This window comes from Podarcis muralis, chromosome 13 (assembly GCF_964188315.1).
Source record: "Podarcis muralis chromosome 13, rPodMur119.hap1.1, whole genome shotgun sequence".
Lineage (NCBI taxonomy): Eukaryota > Metazoa > Chordata > Lepidosauria > Squamata > Lacertidae > Podarcis > Podarcis muralis.
Window position 1 is genome coordinate 15926227 of NC_135667.1, and position 27177 is coordinate 15953403.

The window sequence follows — 27177 nt, forward strand, 5'->3', positions numbered from 1 at the left end:
TATGCTTTCTTTACCCAAGTAGTTGCATTTTTCAGGGTGGGGGACAAAACATGGCTGGAGAACTACATGGTAAATCTGGAGAAGTGTGGAATTTTGAAGAATGACTATGTTTCCATTCATGAATTGTTTCAGAAAGTGTGAATTAGGCAGATTTGCCTTTCAATGCAAACAGAACTGAATTTCATCCCCATCCTTAACTGGGAATCCTGCTATAATGTTGCTGGCTCTCATTTTGTAATAAAAAGACTTGGGGCTGAAGTACTCACCAGTGCTGTGTGGTTCTTTTCTGAGTCTTTGCTCAGGATGGGCTGTAGTGTGGGGGCTTTAGCGATGGGCTTCCCTACGAGGCTGAAATTGAGCCGCAAGGTGACAGGCGTCAGAGTATCCTCAATGCAGATCTAAAAGATTGGAGCACAGAAAGAGATGTCCTTGGAATGCATACTGAATGTATACACTCTGCACAAAAATAGAGTTTCTGCATGCTAAAAGTGAGTTTCTCTTTTCACTGCATGATAATATCAGGGAAGGTCTACTTTACATATTGCTTCTGAACCAAAGAGATGTATCCGAGATAGTCAAAGGGATGCTACAAATATTTCAATTTCCCCACCAGCCCTTTTCCCCTCTGAAAAAGGAAGAGAACTGAAAATAACATGTTGGCTTCGGATTTCTCAAATCTTTACTTTTCTGTGTGGCTTTCCTGCAAGCCAGGAGAACACTGCACCAGCAATGCACTTATAAAGTGTGTGCCTCCCTAGCAGAAAATAAACATGCAATTCCAGTACTGCACTGATATGTGCTTATATAGTAATGGATACAAGCCATCAGAGTCTGCCAAGAAATAAGGAATGACTGTATAGGATGCTCTTGGCCACATTTACAATGTTATGCTCTGTTCACCATCTAGTGGTGAAACAAATCAGAAGAACTGCTGTATCAGGCTCATCTAGTCCAACTTCTCACAGGGGCCAATCAAATGACTATGGGAAGCTCACAAGCAGGACCCATGTACAACAGTGCTCTCCCTACTCACAATTCCCATATAGATTGGAGATGAAAGACAGAGCCTCTCAAATTTAAGACACTTTCTCCAGACAACCTGTTTATTGAGCATTCATCCTCATTGGTTTGCACAAAGTCTGTGGTAAGATTATATGACGTTGGCTGTTTATGGATAATCCATTCCAACTCGTTTGCAGGGAGATTGTATGACGTCACATCAAACAAGTGTTATTCCACACTTTCCATCACATTTTCCCATTACTACCCTTTTTTAAAGAATCAGGTCTGTTGTGCAAGGGTGCCAAATCCACTTTAACTGTGCAACTTGAATTTGCCAGGGTGCACCTGAATCCCACCTGCAAAACAGCAAAATAGTGGGTGGTCTGAACCCCCCCCCCCCAATATTGCACCTCAGATATTTAAGGGAATTAACGCTGCACATAAGGCCAAACTTACAGGCAACTCAATTGGGTGGTTGTGGCATTTATTCTCAAGGCCTATCTGAATGTTTGTAGTCAGGACTGATTTAGAGCTGAAGGTGGCTCGAATCTTTGTTCTCTCATGGTCTAGGGCCAAAGTGTAGTACAGGTCACTAGAGATTTCACCTGAGAAAGAGAAATAAGAGGGTAGGGATTGTGGTTGGCATGAGAAAAGAAATGAGGAAGAAGTTGGGAGGGCAGGAACAGTGAAGCTCAGATCTGAGGGCAGAATGTGGCCCTCCACGCCTCTGTATCTGGCCCTTGGAATATCACAAGCTACAACCTCTCACTAGCAGTGGCGGAGGAAGCCGCTTGGGCGCCTGGGGCGGCGTGCCCAGGGGCGCGGCGCACCACAGTGCCTCTAGAGTCTGCCTGCCTCCTCCCACTCAGCCGCCCACTCAAGGTATGGGATACAAGTCTCTTCCCATGTCAACGAATCTGGGGAAGGGCAGATTACAGAGGAATGCAGCTTTATCCCCCCTTTTTTTGGGGGGGGGCACACAGAGGTTTTGTATATTTAAAAAGCAAGTGGAAGTCAGCACTAAAATTTTCCCCAGCACTAAAATTCCATGCTGGGAAAAGCTTCACTTATTGATTTCTGTCTTAAAGGCACAGATTCTGCCCATTGGGAGGAGAGGGCAAGAATTCCCATCCTGCCACTGGCAACCCTAGATCTTCATACAGATAAGGACATCCAGGTAAGGATGGACTCAGCACCAACTGACTTGACTGTGAAGGCCAAGGAGCAGCTCCCTTGAAAGTGGGGCTGGTGAGGAATACCTAGAGTTGGTGTCAGACTCTTTCTTGAATCTTTCTAGCAAGGGAAGATGAGACCTAGAATTCTACGCTATGCTGAGACAGAGAAAAGGCACATCTGAGATGGGCATCTCTTAACCTTTTCAATGTGTAGAGAGGCATGTGGCACAGTCCTCTGGATGAATGTGGTGGGATGCTTGAATTCATCTCATGACAAAAACTCCCATCACACATAAGTACACGAGAGAGAGGACTTTACCCAAGATGGTTCAGGTTATGCAAAGAGAGCTATACCACTTCCCAACCCCACTCCATGTCCCACATAGGCTTATGCCAGAGCAAGCATTGTGGCCTCACCTAGTTTATCCTGAATAGCTTTAGCAACGGTAAAGCACACTTTTGCCATGCTGGCTTCAGCCTTGAGAGATTCCTGTTCCTGACACTGGAAGTTTGAGGTGGGGATTAAAGGTGGGAAGAACTCAATGGAGACCGACACATGTAGAACAGGACGTGTCCTGTCAGTAGGGATAGGGAAAAAATCAGCTTGGTTAGGATTTTAATACCAACTTACTTAATTCATGCCTTCCAAAACAGTACAGGAAGAAAAACATAGCTATCCTTCAAAATGCAGGATTTTGTGAATTTTGTGATGCAGTTCTCCAACCAAATAATGTTGGGGGAAACTGTAACATTGGGGGAAAGTGTTAGACATGCCCATTAACCTCAATGGGTCTACTCTAAGTAGGACTAGCACTGGCAACAACCATTTGAATTTTGCAGGTGTTGAATTTGGTACCCACTGCAATCACAGCATTCATCTAGCTGTATTTAAGAATATTTTTAAAATTATTATTCCTACAGCCATTTGCACAGTTTTTGCACTGCCATTTGATAGCTTTTGTGTGTACTGAAAACTGTAAGCTGTGCTGAGCCTCTTTATTAAGATAGGGACTAAATTTAAACAATGAAATAAAGGAGAATATGTACTTCTACGTATAACATTTACCTCTTTACTGGGGCATCCATGGAAATGGCTTTTCTCCTGTTCAGAGGAAACAGAATAAGAACAGGGAGGGGAGAGAAAGGCTTTCCCCGCTCCTCATTCTCACCTCAATAACAGGACCCTTCCTTTTTGTCCAACTGCAATATCCTTCAGGCCATCCCCTGTAAGGTCTGTTCCTCCACTGACAGCTTGACCAAAGTACAAAAACCCTCCAGAAAACTTCAGCCCTTCAATGCGCTGCAAACAAAAAATGAAGGATGCAAAATGGAAGGAAGGTGGCCTCAAGGCCAGACAGAGAGACTCTGTGATCCTCACAAAACAAGGTTAACAACAAAGGAGGCATCAAAAGATCTGTACATATTCCCAACTGAAAGACAGCCCATCAAAATATTATACTATGCTTTTCTTTTTAAAGAATATCAAAACCTAGCAGCGTTCTAGTATGGAATGGTGTAAAAACAGACACAAACATTTCAAGTGAGTACAAATCGTCTTGAGAATTTCTCTCTTAGGTTGCTTTCACATTAGAGCCCTTGAGTGATACTGAGGCATTGTTTTTCCACACTTAGCTGAAAGTGTGGAATTCAAGAGGTCCTCCACACAGTACTATATTATTCAGCAATGCCTTCCCCCCTGCTCAAGAATCTTCTACAGTGTTTACTTTGGAGTAGTTCTCATTCTCTTAAATTCCAAGTCACATTAATCAAAACATTTTTCCAGTTCAGTCCAGTTAATTTATTTCTAATGAAAGCAGGTGGAGGGCTAGTAATTAATAGCCTCTGAATTGCCCCTATGTCTTTTTCCATTCCTGAAAGGGATGTAGAATTACTAGTTTCTTTCATGTTATTTTTCACAATAAAATTATTTGTTGAAAATATTTGCATATTACCCTCCATACCCAGGATGCTTCACAGTAAGAATTTATAATAAAATGCAATTACATAATTAGAAAGACATAAAAACTCAAAAATATAAAAAAGCAGTTAAATTAATTAATTAATGCAATGATAGAGAGATAGAGAGATAGATGATAGATGATAGATAGATAGATGATAGATAGATAGATAGATAGATAGATGATAGATAGATAGATAGATAGATAGATAGATGATAGATAGATAGATAGATAGATAGATAGATAGATAGATAGATAGATGATAGATAGATAGATAGATATAGATAGATGATAGATAGATAGATAGATAGATAGATAGATAGATAGATAGATAGATAAATAGATAGATAGATAGATAGATAGATAGATAGATAGATAGATGATAGATAGATAGATAGATAGATGATAGATAGATAGATAGACAGATAGATGATAGATAGATAGATAGATATAGATAGTTAGATAATAGGCCTGCTCCAGATGCAGTCATTCTAAAAGTACTGAAATTAACGAAACTTCATTGGATCAATTCTAAGTCTGAATAAGCCTAGATCTAACCCATAGAGAAATTAAAGCCTACCTCCCATGGGAACAGAAACTGACCTAGGACCAACCCAAGTTGCTTTTAGATCACATGTTTATTGAGAATTTATCCTAATTTGTTTGAGGGTAGGTTACATGACATCACAAGAAGTGGGCTTGCTTTGTAATAATGTCAAATGTCAATATGTGATTGAACCTGACCTGCAAAACAGTTACCATCTGGAATCACCCTAAGAGAAGCCATTCAAGTGACAAATTTAAGAGGTTATCCTTTAACTGAAATCGGCATGAAGAAATAAAATAAACAGACCCTCCAAAATGAAAAATTTAAAGTCAGAGGAACCATGAAAAGCCTCCATAGCACTTTGCCAACACTGGAAAGGTTCGTGCTGCAAAAGTATTGTATTCCCCCCCAACCAATCCACCCAGTGTTAAACACTGGATTGCATCAAATAAACAACACTGACTGGAATCTCTATAAAAACGATTTCAGAGAAATTTCAGAGAAAAGGACCAGTATAGCAACTCTAGATGTACCTCTAAGTGCACAAAGAATAAGGGCCTCTTGGGAGGCAGCACAAGCAAGGTAGGTCCTTTGTAGGCTGGAAGTGGTATTGAGCTCACCTGGAGGTACTTGGGGTTGATAGATGTTCGTTTCCCCCCAAATATATATAAGGCTCCTACATTCTCATTCTCCATGGGTGCCCCAATCGCCACATCCATCCATCTATCCCCGGTGATGTCACCTGTTTCTGCCATGCTGGCACCAAAGCGACTGAAAACGTGCCCTGCTTCTCCTTTCAAAGTCATGGTGCAGTGAAGTCTTCCTTGCTATACAGAGTAGTCAAATAAAACACTTGAAACATTTCCAAGCCAGCAACCCCACCTCAAGGTCTCAATCTAATGTACTCTCCCCATCTTCTCCCTTACCTTAAAATGACAGACATAAACCCTTCCACCTGTAATAGCATCATAGTACATGGGGGCTCCAACCAGCACCAAGTCCGTATCAGTGTCTTGATCAAGGTCCACAGAGCACAGCGCCGCTCCAAAATAGGAACCAACCTGTGGCATCAGACAAATGTCCCCTTGAGTTTCGCTTCTACTTTCCGTTCCCAGACCTGTCTGCTGCTTATGACTACACAGCCAGCACATGGCCCTCAGCTGAGTAATCCAGCCCTTAACAGCAACAAAACAAAGTTCTCCACTTCTGGCTTCTATCTTGAAGCCATTTTCATCATCTCATTGTTGATGCCATAGCTTCCTCACCTCCATTCCAGGTTCAGAAGCTTTCTCAACAGTCTCTCCATTCCACCACCAGTCTCCTTTGCCCTAGCCCAGCTCAGTTCATACCTGTTCTCCAACAGCCTCGGCTGTTAGTTGCCACTTCCCACTCCTGGCCGCTTTCTCAAAGAGAACCACTTTGCCCACGTAGTCATAGCGGGGGGCTCCCACTACAAGGCCACTTCTCCCATTAAGCAGGACAGCTTGGGAAGAATAGCCTAGAGCAGGGGTGTGCAAAAGGTTGATTGGGATCTCCTGGAACATCTCTGACTGCTTTGCAAGGGTCTCTCCCTCTCAACTACCCAGTAGCAGATCAAAACAACTTTTCCCCACCTAGATAGCAAGGGGCCCAAGGTCACTTCATGCCTGACTGGGATCTCAGCCGCAATTTTCCCAGCCCTAGCATGATGTTTTAACCACTATACCACACTGTCTCTCAGTATAGCATACAGCTAGTGCAGTTGTTTACATAGAATTCTTATAATGAATTATTTGATGCAGGAATCTGAAGAGTGGAGACAGGGGGAAAATGTGTGGTGCTAAGAGTATCTAGATGGTATTTTCTATCTGTGCTCCTGAATGGAGAAAGGGTAGCATCTGCCAAGATGCAGATGCCTCTGAGGTGGAAATGTATCACAGTAAAACATGGTAAACCTGGGGTGGGGGGAAGGCAGCAGAAGCTGGTCCATTAGGGTGAATGGGGCACTGCCCCACCAACCTCAGTCTAACCTCAGTCAGTCCCCAATCTGCCTGCTTTCTTATTTCCAACCAGTCATGGGGTGACTCTGCCTGTCATTGGGTCTGGCCCCACCTACTGCTGCTCTCCCTGCCTTCTGCCCCAACAGTCCCCCCCCCCCCATGGGCACCAACCACCACTAGCTGGAGAGTTTTGTTTTAATACTTACCAAGATAAGCATTCTTCATCTCCTCAGTGGTGCTGGAGGCATTAAGAAAGCTTGAGTCTCTGTTACTGTTCTGATACAGAAATAGGCCTCCAGACCAGTCAAATGCTCCTACTGCTCCCAAGACAGGACCATCCTAAATCACAGCAGGCAACACAGCAGGAAGAGTTGTCCACAAATCAACATCAACAGGAGGTAAAGAGTAAAAAGGAGGATTAGGGAAAGATGAAAAACTGAAAGATTAAAAAAAAAAAATCCCTACAACTGCAATTGAGCATTACAATAAGTAGCACTACCACTGCTGAGCCAGCCATCTTTTCTCCCTTTGGCTCACAGGATCATCCATCCAGAACCAGCATGGTTGTGTGAGCCTAAAGCAGTAACGCAAATTTCAATCATTTTTAAGCTTGTTGCTAACTGGGATTGAATTCAGCATCCTGTGAATATTCACTTTCAATTTTATAAGCAAGTTTCTGACTCTCAAGGTTGCAAGTAAGAGTATAGAAATATCTCTTGCGGCCATGTCCTCCCTCCATTATTCTTTAAGACAAGAACATCAGGCTATAAGATGAGCGCTGCTGGCCCATCTAATCCAGCATTCTGTTCTCACAGTAGCCAGCCACATGCCTATGGAAAGCATGTAACCAAGACCTGAGCACCTGAGCACTCTCTGAATACCATCTCCAACTTTGTATTTCCTTTCACTGAGGAAAATAGGTCCATGCTGATGGAACAACAGAATACAGTAATAGAAATGGGATCATGCAGTTAATCTATGAATATATTCTTCAGTAACAAAAATCATTCTGCTTGCAGGCATTTAGGACTCTCCTGGATTCTTCCTGCAGGCAACTTTCTTCCTCCTGAGGTTGCTGAAGTACAACTGCCACTATCCCTGGCCATTGGCCATGCTGACTGGGGCAGATGGAATCTGTAGTTCAGCAAGATCTGGAAGAACAAAGATTCCACACACCCTACTCTAGGGGCCAGACTCACCCGAGTCAGTAAGGCACTGAATCCTTCCTGGGACATTTCCATCTGGAAGGAACTGCTGCTCTGGAATTGGGTACCTGCAAGGAAGGGTGGGAACAGGACACAGACAAATGGGAAGAGCACATAGGAGAGGTTATAAGAAAACCCTGTATTTGAATTGCCAAATTCCACCCAGGTGGAATCTACATAGATATTTTAAAAACCTGTGAAAATGCTTAATTTTTTTAATAAAAAAAATACATTGAATTTGGCATAGCTCACTGTCATCATCTAGTGTCACATTTGTATATTGCACTTTCCAACACATTTAAAATGTTTTATTTGTAGCTGTATAGTTCAGTCCACAATCTCCAAGCTGTGAGAGGTTTCAGGGGTGCCAATGCACAACTCAGGTTTGGTTTCCCTAGAATGAAGCTCACTGGAATCATAGAAGTGTAGAGTTGGTAGGGACCACGAGAGTCATCTAGTCCAACCCGCTGCAATGCAGGGATCTTTTGTAAATCTGTGCCTGTCAATAGTAATGCCCCTATATTGTTGGCTCAGGTTGCATATATGTGTAAATAAACCACATATCATAAAGAAACCACAGTCTTCACTGTGGAAGTGGTGATGTCTTGGTGACGTGGTTTTATTTATACTGCAAGCTAAGAATAAGGTAAACGAGCTAATGACATTAACACTCCAGTGGATCTTGCTCCCCTATTAGATTTTTTGGGCAAAGCCATGGCTTTGGATTCAACACAAAGAGAATTCAAGCCTCTGTAGCTCTTTCTCAGCCACTCGAATATGAGATTGCCCCCCAGGTTTATTGTTTCCCTACATCTAATGACAGCACCACCTCCAACCAGGGTGAGGGGAACTGCCCTCTTTAGCCCACTTTCTGAAAGCATCTCCAACTAGTAGTTTCTGTATCAACCAGTCTCTTGGATTCCTTAGTTAAGCCAAGTGATACCTAAGAAACTTAGCTAGAATCATTAAGTTAACAAAGAGACTGGCTGGACCTTGTTGGAAGTCACTTTTCCTACATTTAAAATATATACAAACACCAGTCTTGGAGGGATGACTTTTAGACTAATCACCCAATCCTATAACAATATATAGCATCCCACATAGTTAGAGGCCGAAGCTGTTCCCTGTTTTAGCAGCAGACACACCAGATGGTGCTATAGCAAGCATGAGAAACATGCGGACCTCCATATATGCTGTTGTATTCCAGGTCCTGCTTGTGGGCTTCCTCTAGGCTAGCCTTTCTGAGTCCCCAGATGTTGTTGATCTACAACTCCCATCACCCCTAGCTAGCAAGGCCAGAGCTCAGGGATGATGGGAGTTGTAGTCCAACAACATCTGGGTACCCACAGGTTGAGAACCACTGCTCTAGGCAAATGGTTAGGCACTATGAGAACAGAATATGGGACTATGGTATGATCCAGCAGGGCTCTTCTTATGTTCTTAACTCCCATCAGCCCAGCCAGCAAGGCAAAGCGTCCAACAGCATCTGGAGAACCACAGGTTTCCCATCTGAAGCTTAGAGGACTTTCCTTTTGTACCACATATTGAGAGGTAGTATTCCAGGTGCAGGCTTTTAAGTCTAGGAGATCTATGTTCAAGTTATACCTCTACAGCAAATAGCTCATTTATCTCAATCACAGGTCTTCATCTGTAAAATGGGAATAATACTGACCGTATAGAGTGATTGTGAGGCCAAACAAAGTAAAGACCACAAACCCCTTTGCAAATTAGAAATGTCATATGATCATGGAATAAACCATTCTCAGTGATACACAGTCCCAGACAAGGACTGGCGAAAGGGACTTCAATGCCTCCTCTCAGTGCTAAGGTTCCTGTTATTACCTTCTATGGCAAAGATCTTATCCTGTAGCTGATCCTGGATGCCTTTCAGGGCATCAAAATTGTGCACTGCAAATACATGCTCGTTGTCAGGTTCAGAAGCAATGGCATTCAGCTCTTCCCTGGCACGTTGAGTTGAGAAAGCATTGCCAACCTTCATCAGACAGAAGAGAGAAAAGATGTGAGCATTTGGTCCCTATGCAGGTGAGCAATCCACTTGGCAGGGGGCAGGTAACTGAACTAGCACCCTCCATCTCTATGAATTTTATGTTCTAAGGGTGTATCTGTACTTCAGACTTAGGGTAGATCTACAACATACATTTAAAGTACATTCAAACACCATGGCTTCCACCAATGAATTCTGGTAAATGTAGCTTGTTATGGGTGCTGGAAGCTGTAGCTCTGGGAGAAGATAACCATAGTTCCCAGGATTCTTTGGCAGAGGTCATGAGCATTAAATAGATGTTGAATGTGCTGTAAACATATGGTGTGCATCTGCCCTTAGACCAATTTCACGAGGAAGTCCTAGAAGTCTGAACAAGTGGGTGGTGCCAAGTAGGGAGGAGCAGGGGGCCAGAGCTCCCCCAAAATTTTCAGTGAAAGTCTGGACATTGGCTTAATTTCCAAAGAAGGGTACCAGTCAGTCATTAATATGATTTGAGCTTCTTAGCTGCAATTTCACTACTCCTACTTCAACAGGGGGGTAGGTGGGGTTGGTAAGCAATGTGAGCAGGAGCACAGCCACAACTATAAAGCATAATGAGCTAAATGCTCAGGAAATGTGAAATTAGCACTGCCAACAAGAAAGGCTATAAACATCCAAATAAAAGCAATTAAATAACTGATTTTGTGGAAATTCACATACAGTACTGTTTAGTAAACCTAGAAGACTCCTTGCAGAATCCTCACCCCAATAGCATAACGGATAATTCCTGCTCGTTCAGCCTCTGGCACCACATCCCAATACTGCAGTTGATCATTCTTTTGACCATCTGTTATCACAACAAGAATCTTGGTAGATCCATTTCTGGAGCCTTTCCTTGGGATAAAAATCTCCCTCCTTGGAAAGAGAAGAGAACTGGATAAGGACTTCATTGTTTGCATTTCCCTAAAGCAGCCTAGAGGAGAAAACAAGAGGGGATAGAGTAAAGAGGTAACGCTGGGGAGGAGAACCTGTTTCCCTCCAGATGTTGCTAGCCTATAGCTCTCCTCATACATCACCATTGGCCATGTTGGCTGGGGCTAATGTCCAGCAACATATGGAGGACCACAGAGTGCCCATCTCTGAGGGCAACCTCTTTAAAAACAGGCTTCATGCATTGAACTTAAAGGGGGGTCTTACTGTATCAAAAATTGCTTCCTAATACAAATGTGAAAGCCTAATTGATGATGTTCAAATGTTTCCTCAGTTTTCTCTCCCATGTGCACACTGATCAGGCATTAACTTACAATGCTTCCCCAGAAGACACATAGTGTGGAATTGCCATTCTTCATCCACTCACTTTTTGTGGTGCATCCACACATTGCCTAATCCAGTCATTGCCATCTAGTATTTTCCCCGCAGTTCTTCCAGTTTTCTGTAGACAACAGAAAGTCTGACTTTTCCTAAAAGTAGCTTTCCCAGAAGGGAAAAATAGCAGAATTTCCACAAGTGTAAATGCCTTTAGTGCTATTCTTACTCCTCTCTAAAAAGGCAGAGTTTAGACATGGGCAGCGACATAGTGTGAAGAAGATCCTATGAGAGCTCAGCACACGTTCATTACATCAGAAGTGTGAAATCTTTTGCAGACTGAGGGCCAAATTGTTTTCTGAGAAACCTTCCAACATCCACATGCTAGTGGTGGATAGAGCCAGGAACAAAAGTGGTGGTGATAATGTAAACATTACAGTACAGTACACTACAGTAGGCTACTTTCTATGCACATCCACACACCCCTCTCTGTCCTCTACCCAGGCAAGCAAGAAGCACTTTTGCCTCTGGCCCTGTCCATCACTAGCGTGTGGCCCCTGAAAGACTGCCCAGAAGGGATTGTGGCTGCTAGAGGGACCACAAAAGAGTCCCTCCCAATATTGGTTGGGGGCCTGAGCCACCATCCCAGGGATGATCAGGTAAAAGCTGATAGATAATGGGAGATGTTCAGCGGGTTTACTAGGACTTAGCAACCAACTGCACAATCTTAAGAACATAAGAACAGCCTGCTGGATCAGGCCAGTGGCCCATCTAGTCCAGCATCCTGTTCTCACAGTGGCCAGCCAGATGCCTATGGGAAGCCTGCATGCAGGGCCTGAATGCAACAGTACACTCTCCACTTATGATTCCCAGCAACTGGCATTCAGAAGCATACTGTCTCTCACCATGGAAGCCAGGCATAGTCACTGTTGCTTGCATTGATTGAGCATGAATTTGTTTTGCTTGCTGTGTCTAGGGAGCAGAATTTTCCTGTGGATCTAAGCTAACTGAACTGAGCTGAGAGCTAAAGTTTGGAAAGAGATAGAGAGGGAGTGGGAGATAGTGATGAAGCTGAGAGTGAAGAGGATGAGCCCTAAACAGCAAGCTTCTAGTTCTTCTCCCAGCCTGTAATATTAATGAGCTGTTGGGACACCTTTTGATTTTTTTTTTTTTTTTTTTTTTTTTTTTGATTTTTTGGATATTGGACCACAATGATGTTGGAACATCTTAAAAACTCTTCACAGGTCCCTAACCTAGCAATTCATTCTGATAACAGAACTGAACCATTACTCATGCCTAGTTTGTGCCTAAAAGGGGAAGAGATGGAGCAAGCTGTTTCTGCAGAGAAATAAGGTTCTTGAACATACACAACTTTTCTGATGGCAGTGGCTGTATAGGTCAAGCCGCGATTTTGTGTGATACCCAAGACATTATTAGAAGGATCTGGAGCATTGAAATCAAAGTGTTCTGTGAAGCCAGTGGAATACTGTGCCAGGGCAAACTAACAAGAGAAAGACAAAAAAGGGAGTTAATGAATAGGGCTACCTGGTCTCCAGAGGTCCAAGAAGCAATCCTATACCCTCTTACCTGGGAAGAAGCCCCGCTGAACTCAACAAGACAATTACTTCTGATTAGAACATAGTAGATTGCACTGTAAGAGACCCTTAGTGAGTGAAACCTGGGAGCTGGCTGAAGTAGCAGGCCAAGCCCCTCGGAGTGTGATAGGTTAAGGTCTTGTCCACACTTCCATTTGTGCCACAGGTTCTAGGCACAGGTCCGTGATTTGTAGGCACAGGTATGAGTGGGTTTTTTTGTTTTGTCCCACCAGTTTCCCACCAGAAAACCTGCTGTTTGCCACTGAACCTAAGGAAGTGTTTGGCTTTTAAACATTTGCTCTGATTCAGCAGTAAAACATGGGTTTCCCCAGGGAAGGTGCAGAGACACATAAAAAAGTGCTTGGACACAGATCTGGAAAGCCTGGACCTGTGCCTAGAAAGCACAGAGCAAAGGTAAGTGTGGATGAGCTCTGATGTTGACTCTTCAGGGGAGTTGTGGGAAACCTTTGGCACTTCAGATGTTGCTAAACTACAACTCTGAACAGCACCAGCAAGCATAGCCAATGCCTAGGGATGGTGGGAGTTATAGTTCAGCAACATCTGGAGGACTAAAGGCCCCACACCTCCAGGTCCTCAGGCAGCGCTCTGTCACATGATCTCATAACCAGTCCTTTTAACCAGAGAATAGAAGCTGGAAATTTCTGCATGCAAAGCCTGCTGCCCCACCACTGACAGAGGGCCTTGCATGCGCCACACGCAACACTTGCAGGATTGTCAAACTTTACAATTAACATGTGGTATTAGCGCAGTTTCCTGCACAGGGTTCACAGCTGGGCGGGAAACCAGTTACTTTCATCAACAGCAAAAACACCCCTTTCCCTCTTGCATTCACAAGTGACAGAGGGCTGGTTAACAGAGTGTCCTGCTAACTGACATTGTAGCCTACCCAAAAAGTGATTCTCTGTGATGGCATTGCACCAGGGGTGGAGGAAGGGGGGTGAGATGGGTGCAGGCTGCCCTAGGTGCCACCATTGAGGGGGGTGACAAAATGCTGGGTGGCACTCACTGCGGGGCCTGCAGTGCGCCCAAACCATGCATCTCTCCTGGGAGAGACGTGGTGGCTTGGGTGCATGCAGGCTCTGCACTGTCCAAACAGTCCGCCCACTGCCTCCCCCCCCCCAGCTGTGGGCAGCTGAGTAGGAGGAGGCAGGCAGACTCTGGAGGCCCCACGGGGCGCCCTGCCCCTATGGGCGGCTCACCCTGCCCCTGGGCGCGCCGCCCCAGGCGCCCGAACGGCTTCCTCCGCCGCTGCATTGCACAAAGAAACAGGTAATGTTGAGCTGGTTCTATACTTGGAAGTGGAATGAGGTGGCAAAATGGATTGTACCACTTTCAGGCTACAAATTTGGGGATTCCACTTTTGATTGTGAACACAAACACAGAGCACCCAGCAAACAAAATATGAGCACAGCTGGAAGAAAGATTCTAGCCTAGCCCTTTGAATGCTATGCTGGCTTTCTGTTTGCAGGGACGGAGTTTAATTTTAAAGTAGGTATTGTTGGACTCACATGGCCATCAGTCCTAGCTAGCATGGGATGATGAAAGTTGCAATCATGGATTTTCTCACTATGGCTTTAAAGGCTCCTTGCAGTTTTGTCCAATAACATACAGAGTGAGCTAGGCTTAGGAAAAATCCCACCTGTGGCTTCTGCTGTATCACAGAGGGTGTTCTTCATGCATGCAAGTTTTTCACAATATCTGTGCAACATGAAGTCCATATCCCCACCGCCATTTAATCAGGATTTACTCTTTCCATAGAAAATAAATTAAATTAAAAACAAACTTGTTGCTATCAATCCATCTGCAATATATTAACAATCTGTTTGCAATATTATGTCCCTATCTGGAAGAACCCTAACTTGAATGTACATGAACTTTGCCAAGGAAACTCTGGGATGTTTTGCCACTGCAGACACATTTCAATGTCACATCAGGAAGCCAGTAATTCTGTATGCTGGCCCCATTCAATCTATCAAGATGGAAGAAACCCAAACATGAGAATTGTGGGGGTAAAGATGTGGCAGTGACAGATCATCTGGCATGCAGCTCTAGCATGTATCAGCTTTCAATTCACTGATAACATATGACAGCCACATGAACATTAAAAAGAGAATGCAATGCAACGCCATGCATGCTACTTACCGGTAGATCCTTTGATTTTAACGAGTCTACTCTGAGCATGACTAACTGGATCTCACCCAGAGTTCAAAGCACATTCTGAATTCTCTAAACCACTTTTTAAGTTATGTGTCTGCACACAGCAGGCACGTCCCAAACCTAGTTTGTTTTCTGTATAAAATTGGAGACACAGTTTCACTCTAACACCCCAAAAGGATTACATTTAGAGTAAGGAAACAAACTGTCTGCTCTCAAAAGAGCCCACTGCCAATATGTTTCTACATGTCACTATTCTGGCTACAACTCCTCAACCCACCTAAAAACCACCAACTCAAACTAGCAACTCATGCAGATATGCAAGAGACAGCCTTCTCCAAGGAGAGAGATTTGTGGTGCCTCTGCACTGGGACTGACTGGTGGATGTCAATGGTGCAACGGAAAAACCTTTGGAAGGAGGCAAGACTGAAATGAAGATTTATTCAAAGATGCAGCAGGCAGCGTTATCTGTGGGTGAGTGCTTTGCACTCACAAAAAAACTCTCATGCTTAAAATAATGCATTTAGTACACTTGCAAAAGCCCTCCTACTAGTTGGTGGAGCCAGGAATGTAGGTTTTATATAAGGAACTGAAGTGTTGCCAATACCCACAGCTAACAGAAAGGTGCCTACATGGGGCCAGTGCTGGTCTTCCTCCCCCCTGGAAAGGACTGACCTCCCAAAACACAATAAGATTGCATGATGGTGCCCTCCAGCACCCCCCTCGTGTCCATTACCCGCGTGTTCCTGCCAGACAACCTCTTGATGACCTCAGAGACAAACCACTTCATTCTTTCGAAGTCCTGGTTACTGACGCTGCCTGAGCCATCAATCAAGAACACAATATCTGTTGGGTGGGTAGTGCATTCTGGGGGATACATAAAGGAACATTTCAATCTACCTTATATCCAGTGGTGTGGTGGTAAATTCTGAAAGCTCATCATGACAGCCCCCCGCAGCCACACCACCAAAGAGAGTTTATGAACTCCCCAAAGGAGAGTCCAAAAATGCAGGCAGCTGAGTTGATCCATTCTTACACACACACATGCACACACCAAAGTTCAACAATACATAGCTTAATACCCAATTAATTAGGATCAGCACAACTTCAATCCTATGCACAGTTTCCTAGGAGTGATCACTATTAAGCAAACCAACTTAATTTTCACTTCCTGAAACAATTGCAAACCAAAACATGCCATCCTTCTAAACTTGCACTTCTCCAAATTTTGCAGTGCAGTTCTCCAACCAAGCAATGTGTGCATAAATGTGTATATTAGGGGAAAGTGTGCATAAAAATACATATATGAATGAAAACAACATGTAAAATGCATTAAATAGGTAAAATTGCTTGCAAAAATGTGTACAGTGGTACCTCGGGTTACATACGCTTCAGGTTACATACACTTCAGATTACACACTCCACTAACCTAGAAATAGTGCTTCAGGTTAAGAACTTTGCTTCAGGATAAGAACAGAAATCGGGCTCTGGCGGTGCGGCGGCAGCAGGAGGCCCCATTAGCTAAAGTGGTGCTTCAGTTTAAGAACAGTTTCAGGTTAAGAACGGACCTCCAGAATGAATTAAGTACTTAACCCGAGGTACCACTGTATATTAGGAGAAATCCACGCTAAAATGCTGAAATTAGGACTTTGAAACATGCAAACACACACACACACACACACAGAGAGAGAGAGAGAGAGAGCACTATGGAAATAAGGAGAACTCAACTTGAAATTTGCAAATTGAGAGTCCAAGAGCAATTGACAGATTCACTCATCCCAAGGTCTCACCTGGTAAGATCTCTGGAAATTGCTGGAACTTTTGGAGCTTTTGATCCAGAAGGAAACAGTAGCCGTTCAGATACATGTTTGTTCCACAGGCCCTGTGTACTGTGGGGCCGCACACCTTCCAAGTGAACAAAGAGGGAGTTTTCATGATATGTTCAAATTTGCTGAGTATGCTATTTGACTAGGAGAGGATTTTAATCTGGGCCCATTCAAACTCAATTATTTCCCTCCAACAATGCCGATTTCCCACCAGAGTGCCAAAAGAGAGAGAGAGAGAGAGAGAGAGAGAGAGAGAGAGAGAGAAGAATTTACCAAGATTTGAGAATCCCTGGCAACCATGGACAGACCAAGGGACATATTGACAGCATCTATAGGCCCTGAAAGAAATAATAGTAATCATGCTGAGATTATTAATCATTAAGAAGGGAGAAGAACAACTATATTAACTCAGTGGCAGAGCATTTGCTTTGCACTCAGAAGGTATCAGGTACAATCCCCAGCATCTCCAGGTAGGGCTAGGAAAGAACCTTCTCTGAAACCCTGTACAGCAGCTACCAGACAGTACTGAGGTACATTGATAGGTCCTTGCCCTAAGGGGCTTACAGTCTAAAAACAGGTGCAGGGAAACAACAGAGGGCATGGGGAAATGGAAACAGAGATAAACAGGGGGAGACAACCTGGTACCTTCCGGATGCTGTTGGGCAGCAAGTCCTGTCATCCCTGGCCACTGACCATTCTGATTGGGACTGATGGGCACTGGAGTCCAACAGCATCTGGTGGTCATCAGGTTGGCAAAGGCAGCTTTATAGCAATCTCAGATCTGTAGGAAAATGTCTGAGAGTCTCGCTCTGACCTCAGGCTACTATAGCCTTACAGTTTAGAAACTAGTCTCACTTCCTCCTCTTTGTCGCTTCCCACAAGATCTCACTTCTCTTGAACTGAAACTCAGACATCCTACCTCTCTCACACAATCCAGTCCCAAATTCTGTGGAAAAAAACCTTACTCACTCCTGCAACAGCGACCACAAGCCCAGGCTACCCTGACCCCATACCTCCCTCTCCCCTCTCTCTGAGAGAACCTGGACCACCATTTGGCTTTTCCCAGATAGGACCAGCTTCATTTGAAACTTAGAAGTTACCTACGTTGGATGCTAATCTCCGTACAGGCACTTGAGCTGTAGACGCACCGGTAAAGTTTACCAATTTCGTTCACTTGTCCATGCTGAAGTGGGGCACCGACAAGCACCCTGAGGTGAGGGGGGCAATAGGCAGGTGATTAGTATCTATACAGTGACACTTTATGATGTAACCTGAGCCAGGTGTGGGGAACCTTTGGCCCTTCAGATGTTTCCGCAACTCCCATCACCACTGACCATTGGTCATGTTTGCTGGAGCTTGTTGAGAGTTGTAGTTCAGCAGCATCTGGAAGGCCACGGGCTCCCCAGTCCTGCCTAAGCAAAGAAAGAAAAGACAGTGCTCTGCCAAAAGGAGCTCACGAGACAACAAAGAGAGAAGGGAGAGAAGGGAGTGGCCAGCCAAGAAAACAAAGAATGAACTTGAGCCAAACCAGTTACTTCAGCTTTGCTTCAGCTGAGAAACAGCACTAAGGCATCAGGCCAAAAGCTGCTCAGACAAGGTGGGCTTGGGAGGGAGAGGGAAATATGGGCGGGGGGGGGATTCCATGCATACAGGTAGGGGTGGGAGAGAAATTACATTTAATTTGCATTTTAATAAGAAATGACCTAATTCACATTTCTTGAACCAATACATGGACTGAAATACAGCTATCCTTCACAATTCACATGTCTCAAAATTTCACAATGCAGTCCTCCATTAAAGTAATGGGTCGAATTCAAAGTAGCACTAATTTCCTTAGTGCTCCATCAATGCGAGCATTTTTGCTTGCCTGATGGAACAATCTCCCCTCTCCTCACTCCACACACTGTTCTGGGGGTTTTCCAACCCCATCTCTGAGCCAATGTGTGTGGGGGGGGGGGGTGTATGGAGGAAGAGAGGGGAAAGAACCATCACACTATCAGGACTTGTTGCACTGACTCCCACCAGTGCAACTATTTAGTTGAATCTATCCCAACATGCACAGTAATGCATATAAAAGGGGGAAGTGTGCATAAAAAGCCACACTTTCATGAAAATGCAGTTCAAATGCACTACATGTTTCCTAGTATTAGTCAAAGCTGCATGGGAAAATGTGATTATTAGAACTTTGCGTCAAAGTGTTGAAGATAGATAGACAGACAGACAGATAGATAGATAGATAGATAGATAGATAGATAGATGATAGATAGATAGATAGATAGATAGATAGATAGATAGATAGATAGACAGATAGATATGTAGACTGCTACAGAATTTAAGATTCGAGAAATGAGAAACAGAAATTGAAATGAACAGATTCATCCATCCCTATAGACAGAATAGCACGAAAGAATCTTAACAGTCATTCAGGAGAAAAGGAAAAACGTGAAGCAACTGTGGGTGGTGGAGCTGAAGAAATATAGGTTGCAAGTAAGGAAGGAAAGCCTAGGAAGTTAGGGGTCAGGTCAGGCCACTGAAAATATCACAATGCATACAAAAAGTGTTGCCAATTAAGGGCCTTGCTGTTTTTGTTCCCCAGTGCCATTTCCTTCCCATCTTCCTTCCAAGCCCTCCTCCCCTGTCCCTGACACCAAATCAGCTTCCTCTTACTCATTCCTGGTCTGTGCCACGCTGCTCCCAAAGCTCTGAGTTCTTATCTGAAAGATGGTTGGTGTAGCCACATCCAAGCTAAATCCACAACACCGCGACACCAGCACTGCAAGAGTTAAAGGGACTCTCAGTACACCACTTACACACACACACACACACACACAACCCATTCCAGGTTGATTTAAAAAAATATTTTGTCTTTTCCAGATACAACAAGAAAAGTGGGGACCCATACCCGACAAGAGAGTACATCAAAGTTACTACTGTAAGGTGTTTAGATAGGTCATCATTACACATACTAGTTGAAGCTTTATTTCTATAGATCTCCATGGCCTCTATTCATGCTTATTTTGAAATACGTAAGAAATAAAGATAAATCAAGTTGGATAAAAGGCATCTGTAACAAACGAACATTTGTCAATTTGCCCATGAAAATCAAGTCCCAAAGTTTTTCCAGCCAAGCCTCAAATCTGTATCCAAGGAATACCAATAGTTGGTTATAGTATGCTGTGGTGCAACAGTCATGAGACAAATAATAAAGTCCTTATGGAAAAGTCTGAGGCAACTGAAGCAACCCCTCCAGGTTAATTAACCCAGAACAATTACTATTGTTGCTCAGCATTGGAATTGAGTCAAGGCTCAGATCCAGACTTCAATCTAGTCTGAAGACAATGTGTTAAGGCAGGGCAGTTAACAGCATGGTTGGCCCTCCAGATTTTGCTGGACAACAACTCCCATCATCCATGGGATGATGCTACCTGGGACTGATGGGAGTTGGAGCCCAACAACATACGGAGGGCACCAAATTGGCTATCCCTGGAGCATGTAATGAAATACTAAAGGCAAAGGCAAGTCCTCATGGAGCTGAAAGCAATTGGTCTGGGGAATGCATGCTGAAGGAAATTATTTACAGTAATTCAAATTTACATTCCTACAGGAATCTCAAAAAGTTGCTACAAACAGGGCCAATTTTTGTTTTTTGTTTAAAAAAACTTTCCAGTTCTCATCAAAATTGCCCAGTTTTTCTCACATTCTATTCATTTGATTCTACATAGCTTCTCTCTTGGATGGAGAGAACATACAAAGGACAGAGTTAAGGTCAGAGTTGCCCCTACTCTGCAGCACGGTCATTGCGTGAATTGTGTGTTTGTGGAGCAAGTGAGGCTAGAGCAAATTTATTTCAAACAATGAAGCCGTTTCAAGCAGGTGAAAAGAAGTAGCAGGAAGCTGCTTCTTTTTTTTAATGCTGCTTCCGTAGAATGCAAAGAGACAATAACTTTGACTACCATACAGGGCTGTTGTTTTGCAACTAGGTTTCACAAGAAATAGATACACTTTGTTTTTTCTTATCTCAATTTGGACCGAGCAGGTTGCTTTTTAAAAGATTTGGATGAGCACCCACCCACCCCAGTTCACACCCTCAGACTCCCTTGCTGTTATCACTTACCTGTACCCAGGTAAAAAAGAAGTGCTGGGAGATCCATGCCTAGTATTATTTAAACTGGGATGAAATGACCAGTGGAGAAAAGAGTAGAAAAGCAGGGTGCCCAGCAGGCAATGGAGCTGCTTTGAAGGTAACTGGCAGCTAAACAGCTGAATACATAAAGTACAGAAGTGTAACTTTATCTGATACAGAGTCTGAGAAGAAAGCCCAGCCCTCAAGGGGAGGGGGGCGGACTAGAACAGATTGTGTGAGTCAGAAAGTGTGGCTACTGGAAGGGGGTGGGAAAATGAGCGAAATGGAAAGCCAGCAAGATCAGAGGCCAAAGAAGAGAGGGCCCTGAACTGCTGTGTTAATAAAAGGAGGCTTTTTAAAACCACCAGCAGCTTACGCTGGGATGAGAAAAATTGGACCTGCTTGTTGAATTCTCTCTCACACATGCAACTAGTTGTTTTGTTTTATACAAGAAGTTTAACAACAAAATTGAAAAAAAGAAAACATCAAAAGCTCACATTAAAAATATAATGACATCCATCTCAGTTTAAACATACTAAGCCCCATTTGCACTGTACATTTAAAGCAGTAAGGTAAAGGTAAAGGGACCCCTGACCGTTAGGTCCAGTCGTGGATGACTCTGGGGTTGTGGAGCTCATCTCGCTTTTCTGGCTGAGGGTGCCGATGTACAGCTTCCGGGTCATGTAGCTAGCATGATTAATCCGCTTCTGGCGAACCAGAGCAGCGCACGGAAACGCCATTTACCTTTTCGCCAGAGCGGTGCCTATTTATCTACTTGCACTGCGTACTTTCAAACTGCTAGGTTGGCAGGTGCAGGGACTGAGCAATGGGAGCTCATCCTGCGTGGGGATTCAAACCACCAACCTTCTGATCAGCGAGCCCTAGATAGCATACCACTTTAAACACTTTATATCTTTCCCCAAGGAATCCTGGGAACAGTAGCTTTTTAAGGGTGCTGAGAATTGTTAGGAGACCCTTGTCCCCCCCCCCAAAGAGTGGTTTAACAATCAACCCCTCTTTCCAGGGAACACTGCATGAGCAGATGGGCAGCTGGAGAACTTGTAAAGAATTGCAGTCAGCAGTGCAGTAGAAAGAGCCTTTGATTGTTCAGAAGCCAGCCAGCGGGGGAGACATGGGAGAGCTTGAGGAGGAAAAAAGTGCCTCAGAGAAGGCTGAACTACAGGCTTGAGGTGAGAGGTGAGAGTTGCTACTGATAGATTTCTTCACTCCATATGAAGAAAAAGGTCAAGAGGAGAAGTTGGAGATGTGTGCCTCTGCAAGCAGCCAGCATCTGGACAAGTGGCTGTGTAAGAGAAAGGTCAAGAGGAGAAGTTGGAGGTATGTGCATGTGCAAGAGGTGACTGGGAAGAGGAGTTGCCTTCAAAAACCTTCTTCGAATCTCCAGCACTAGTAGAATCTGTGTTGTCAGTGCATCTTCATCTCAGGGGGCCACATCCACGCCATACTTTTAAAGCACTTGGCTTTTTTTGCTAAAGAACCCTGAGAACTGTTGTTTGTGAAAGGTGGTGGGAGTTGTAGTTCTGTGGTGAGTAAACTACAGTTCCCAGGAGCCTTTGAGGAAAGCTATTTGCTTTAATTGTGCACTGAATAGGTTTTAAGGTGTGGGTGTGGCTAAGGTCTCACTGACTCAAAGCCCTCAGCAAAAGTACAGAACCCCCTCCCCGGCCATGGGAGCCAAATTCTAGAAGACAAGGTCCCTTCCCCCCGCAATAAAATACTTGAGAGGGCTGCCCCCCCAAGAGTTGGTGGGCATTGCCATTCAAATAGTCACATGCACTGCATCATGTAATTGACTGGGGGGGCTTACTTGGGCCCTCCAGTTGGCACCCCTTTCACCCCCAATGCCACTGGAGTCAATAGCTCCTGAAACTGGCTGGGTTCTTTTAAACATAGGCTTCACTTACATTCTGAGCTGTCCAAGATGCTACCTCCTTTGCTTCTTTTGCCTTCTCTAAATTTGATGTATTCCTTCCCTGAATTTTCTGTGAACTCTGCACTCTGACTCACTGAATAGTCTCATTGGCGCTCAGCCTGACCTTGTTCCATTGGACCTCTCTGCTTATTGACTTTGCATTCCTGGAGCCTGACTCCCAGTTGGCCCAGTCTTACTTCCTAGACTGAAATTGGACTTCCAGGATATTATTTTGTATACTCATTTTCACACCCACACACCACTGGGGCTGGAACTCCTCAGCCCACGACCCCCTACCCAGAATGGAACATTGACCTGTCCTTAGGCCACATTTGCCTCACACATTTAAAGTAGTAAAGCAGCATTCTACATTAACAGCTTCCTCCAAAGAATCTGGGGAACTGTCGTTTGTTAAAGTTGCTAAGAGTAGCTAGAAGACCCTGTTGTGCCACCAGCCCCCATCTGTGCGATGAGATGCTCTGGCAGTCCCTGCAACCCTCTGCACCACCTTCCCTCTCTTAATAAGATGTACACCTATGAGCTGGCTTTTGGATGGGTAGTTCACGAATCCCCCTTTATTCCTTCTGCCACCAAGGATAACATATATCTGAATACTCCACCTCTAGCCTAGCCAAATGAGAAGTAGGTAGTGTCATGCAATTAATTTCTTAAACATAAATGATAAACAATGCTTATATAATCATTTGGTGTACATAAGCATATGGTTTCAATTCCTCTTTCTCTTTTTCGTTGCTTTGTTTCGTATGCAGCACTGGCTTCTATATTACTGTTCCTGTCAGGGCCGGCGCATCCCATTTTGCCACTTGAGGCGAAATGGGAAGTGCCGCCCTGCCCTGCCGCCATGCCACACAGCCTGCCCTGCCGCCTCTGGCATTGCTTCACCCCACCTCAGGGGTGGGCCATGTCTGGTTCCTCTACTAACTAACCAGCCCTGCTTCACACCCACTGCCAACTCTCCTCCCACCCCCATTCTGCTCTTAAGTGAACTCTCAACTGACTCTCAACTGCCAGCATTCAAATTCCTTTTCAAAACTCCCATCCAATCAGCATGCACCGCCAACATTCCAAACTCACTCTCCCCCCCCCCTTACTTCACCTTAATTCTTCCAACAGGTTTCCCTTTACATTTACCTCAATTACACTACTATTACATACAATATTATATACCAGAACCTCACAGACCTCTGTTGCTCTTGTACAGCTGCAATTCCCAGAATGGTTTAACAGTCAATCCCTCTTTCCAGGGAACTCTGGGAATTGTACCTCTGTGAAGGGCAAAGTGCTCTCCCAGCAACCTGGCTTTATTCTCCATTGGCTTCTACCAATATAAGTGACTTCCTGCATACATTTCTTCCCAGGTCAGCCATTTCATATAATGGTTCACATCAATCAAACAAACCATAGTTGAGTTGCATCACTAAGTAGCAAGTCAGGGAAACCTATGGCCTTCCAGATGTTGCTCAACAGCAACTCCCATCATCCCTGGTTATTGGCCATGCAACCTGGGGCTGATGGTGGTTGTGGTTCAGCAACAGCTAGAGCAGTGTTTCCCAACCTTTTTTGGGCAAAGGCACACTTGTTTGATGAAAAAAATCTTGAGGCACACCACCATTACAGCCCCGTGACGTCAGCGCGCAGCGCCACGCCGGGAGGGAAGGGCGCCGGGGCGCTGCTGCTGCTGCTGCCGCCGCCGCTCCCGGCAGGCATGGGCCCAGCTGAGGCGGCGGCGGCTGTTGTGGTGGTGGCGGCGATAGCGGGCGGAGGAGGGGGCGGCGGCGGGGCCGAGGTGGCCGGCGGCGGCGGGGGAGGCGGCGGCGGGTGGAGCAGGAGGGCGGCCGAGGCCGGTGAGGGAGTAGGGTTGCCCGGGGCTTGAGGAGCCGTCGCCGGGAGTTGCTGCTGCTGTTGTTGCTGCTGCTGCCCGGACATGCCGGCCTCCTCCTCGTCCGCTGTCTCGCGCTCCTCCCTTTTGCGCGCGCTGCCCCGCCGCCGCCCCATTGGCCGGGTCCTGTCAGCTGATCCTGTGTTATTTCCTGTGTGTGTGTGTGTGAGGGGAGAATGGAGAGAGAAACCTCGGCACCACCACCACGGAGCCGCCCCCGGCTCGACGCGGATCCTCGCCGCCGCTGCCCCGCCTCTCGCCGCCCGACTCGCCCGCCTCCCTCCCACGGCACACCAGGCAACGTCTCGCGGCACACTAGTGTGCCGCGGAACACTGGTTGGGAAACACTGAGCTAGAGGACCAAAGGTTCCCCAGACCTGCTATATTGTTTTAAATCACACTTAAGCCTTCCTCTCTGAGAGTATGGTCCACAAAGAATGATGCCTTTGATTGTTTCCTATAAAGCTGTCCAGTGTTGAAGCCTGCTGGTTTTTATCAAGGCTGTGGAACTGTCGCCAGTATTTCCTGGAAGCAAAATTAAAGTTTTGGCAACACAACATTTCTGACGGTGTGAGTTGCAAATAACCATGATAGCTCCTTTTCAGCAAAGGTTCACCTAGTAAATTTCTGTGGGTCACAGACTGCTGCTGAAAAGCATAGGAGGTGGGCAGTTGATAAGCGATTTATTTTTTAAAAGGTCTGCTATCTATCTTAAACTGCCCACATTTAAAAACATTCATTTTCCCCCATTAATATTTTTATTCATTTTCAGTTCCACTGTATCCACCTACTGCAGACACCAACATATAGGGATAACAGCAACATGGAAAGAAATGCCAAATATATGGTGTTAACTACATGGTCTTAGACTTGCTGGTGGCTTCTCTTTCTGTCTTTTGTTAGGTTCATGACTTGGCCATTATTAGCTTGGTTCCCCTTGGTGGTTCCTCTCTCCCAGGTGGTTTCCTGGACAGGGAAAGCTGAGGCCAGCTACTTAAGGTCAAATTTCAGTTTAACCTTCCAAACATTAATTAATTCAAACTTTTATTTGACCCAAGTATTTAAGGGGATCTGGTCCCCCACAAACTCATAACAGTATGTTTTAAAGTTTTGTAAATTTTGCTGATTTTATCATTTCAGCTTTTTATAAACTGATTTGAGGGGTTGTTTTTCCCCCAATCAAGTGGTATGTAAATTTTTATGAAATAAATAAATGGGTTTTGAATTTTTCAAAGAACATGGAGAGGGGCTATCAGCGGAGACTCTAGACACCCATTCCCTGCCCCCAGAAACACACACACTGAAATCCTACAAACACACATAAAAGCCTACAGGCATAATATGGAAATGATTGCAGCTAATCCTAAAGCAGCAATCCTAACCTCTCTTATCTGGAAGTAAGCCCCATTGAACTCAATGAGACTTAGCTCTGAGTAGACATTGCAGCATACATACACATGCACACATAAACATAAACACAGGCCCCATATGCACTATACATTTAAAGAACCGTACAATTCCTGGGAACTTTAGTTCTGTGAAGGGGATATGTGTCTTCTTATAACTCTCAGCAACATTAACAAACTTCATTTCCCATTATTCTCTGGGGGAAGCCATGACTGTTTAAAGCAGTATAACGCTGCTTTGAATGTACAGTGGTACCTCGGGTTAAGAACTTAATTCGTTCTGGATGTCCGTTCTTAACCTGAAACTGTTCTTAACCTGAGGTACCACTTTAGCTAATGGGGCCTCCTGCTGCCACCGTGCCACCGCCGCATGATTTCTGTTCTCATCCTGAAGCAAAGTTCTTAACCCGAGGTACTATTTCTGGGTGAGTGGAGTCTGTAACCTGAAGCGTATGTAACCTGAGGTACCGCTGTATAGTGAAGAAAGAACCACACACACACAGGACTCAGCTATACGGCAGCCCTGTTCAGGGAAGTTTTTAACATGTGATATTTTACTGTATTTTTGGTTTCTATGGAAGCCGCCCAGAGTGGCTGGGGAGGCCCAGCCAGATGGGCGGGGTATAAATAAATTGTTGTTGTTGTTGTTGTTGTTGTTGTTGTTGTTGTTGTTATATACAGCTGCAAAAAAAACCCCACACACATTTTAAGTGTGTTTTAAGTGCAATATACAGTACAATGTGAAATTAGATGGCGATGGTGAGCCTTATCGAAAATTCAATGTATTTTTAAAAACGCTTTTTAAAAAAGCATTTTCAAAACGGTTTTTATATGTGTGGAGATTCCACCACAGTTTCTAGTGGGGTTTACCTTCAAAGTGATTAGTTTATTAAATCGGGCAAATATTTCAGGAACTCCTCTGAGGTTTTCATTATTCATGTTAACTTTTAGTCTTGTTCTTTATAGCAGTTTCTCTTTCAAATGGGAGCTGCTGTGTGATGAAGTGGGGGCACTCATCATGATCCCTCCATCACTACACCCAACCCCCCTGAATATTTCCTAAT

General features: G+C 44.5%; 1 protein-coding gene across 5 annotated transcripts in view; it reads right to left on the reverse strand.

The window, feature by feature from the left end:
* The window catches only part of LOC114581611 (integrin alpha-X-like), a 29686-nt gene extending 8649 nt beyond the window's left edge, over nt 1-21037 (reverse strand). The window contains exons 1-18 of one of the 5 annotated variants that reach the window (XM_028701951.2): nt 20866-21037; nt 19419-19524; nt 17856-17959; nt 17025-17089; nt 16716-16830; nt 15662-15792; nt 12523-12656; nt 10615-10765; nt 9709-9859; nt 7861-7934; nt 6868-7000; nt 6032-6180; nt 5609-5743; nt 5303-5509; nt 3347-3477; nt 2595-2752; nt 1459-1607; nt 267-398 (exon numbers count right to left, since the gene is read on the reverse strand). In XM_028701951.2, coding sequence (XP_028557784.2) covers nt 267-398; nt 1459-1607; nt 2595-2752; nt 3347-3477; nt 5303-5509; nt 5609-5743; nt 6032-6180; nt 6868-7000; nt 7861-7934; nt 9709-9859; nt 10615-10765; nt 12523-12656; nt 15662-15792; nt 16716-16830; nt 17025-17089; nt 17856-17959; nt 19419-19524; nt 20866-20902 — 2262 coding nt within the window. In that variant the 5' untranslated portion in view covers nt 20903-21037. Of the gene's footprint in view, nt 1-266; nt 399-1458; nt 1608-2594; nt 2753-3346; nt 3478-5302; nt 5510-5608; nt 5744-6031; nt 6181-6867; nt 7001-7860; nt 7935-9708; nt 9860-10614; nt 10766-12522; nt 12657-15661; nt 15793-16715; nt 16831-17024; nt 17090-17396; nt 17552-17851; nt 17960-19418; nt 19525-20865 lie in introns of those variants that run through there. The other 4 variants (XM_028701953.2, XM_028701952.2, XM_077916982.1 and 1 more) reach the window with 4 other exon arrangements.
* Between the last annotated feature and the right edge of the window lie 6140 nt (nt 21038-27177).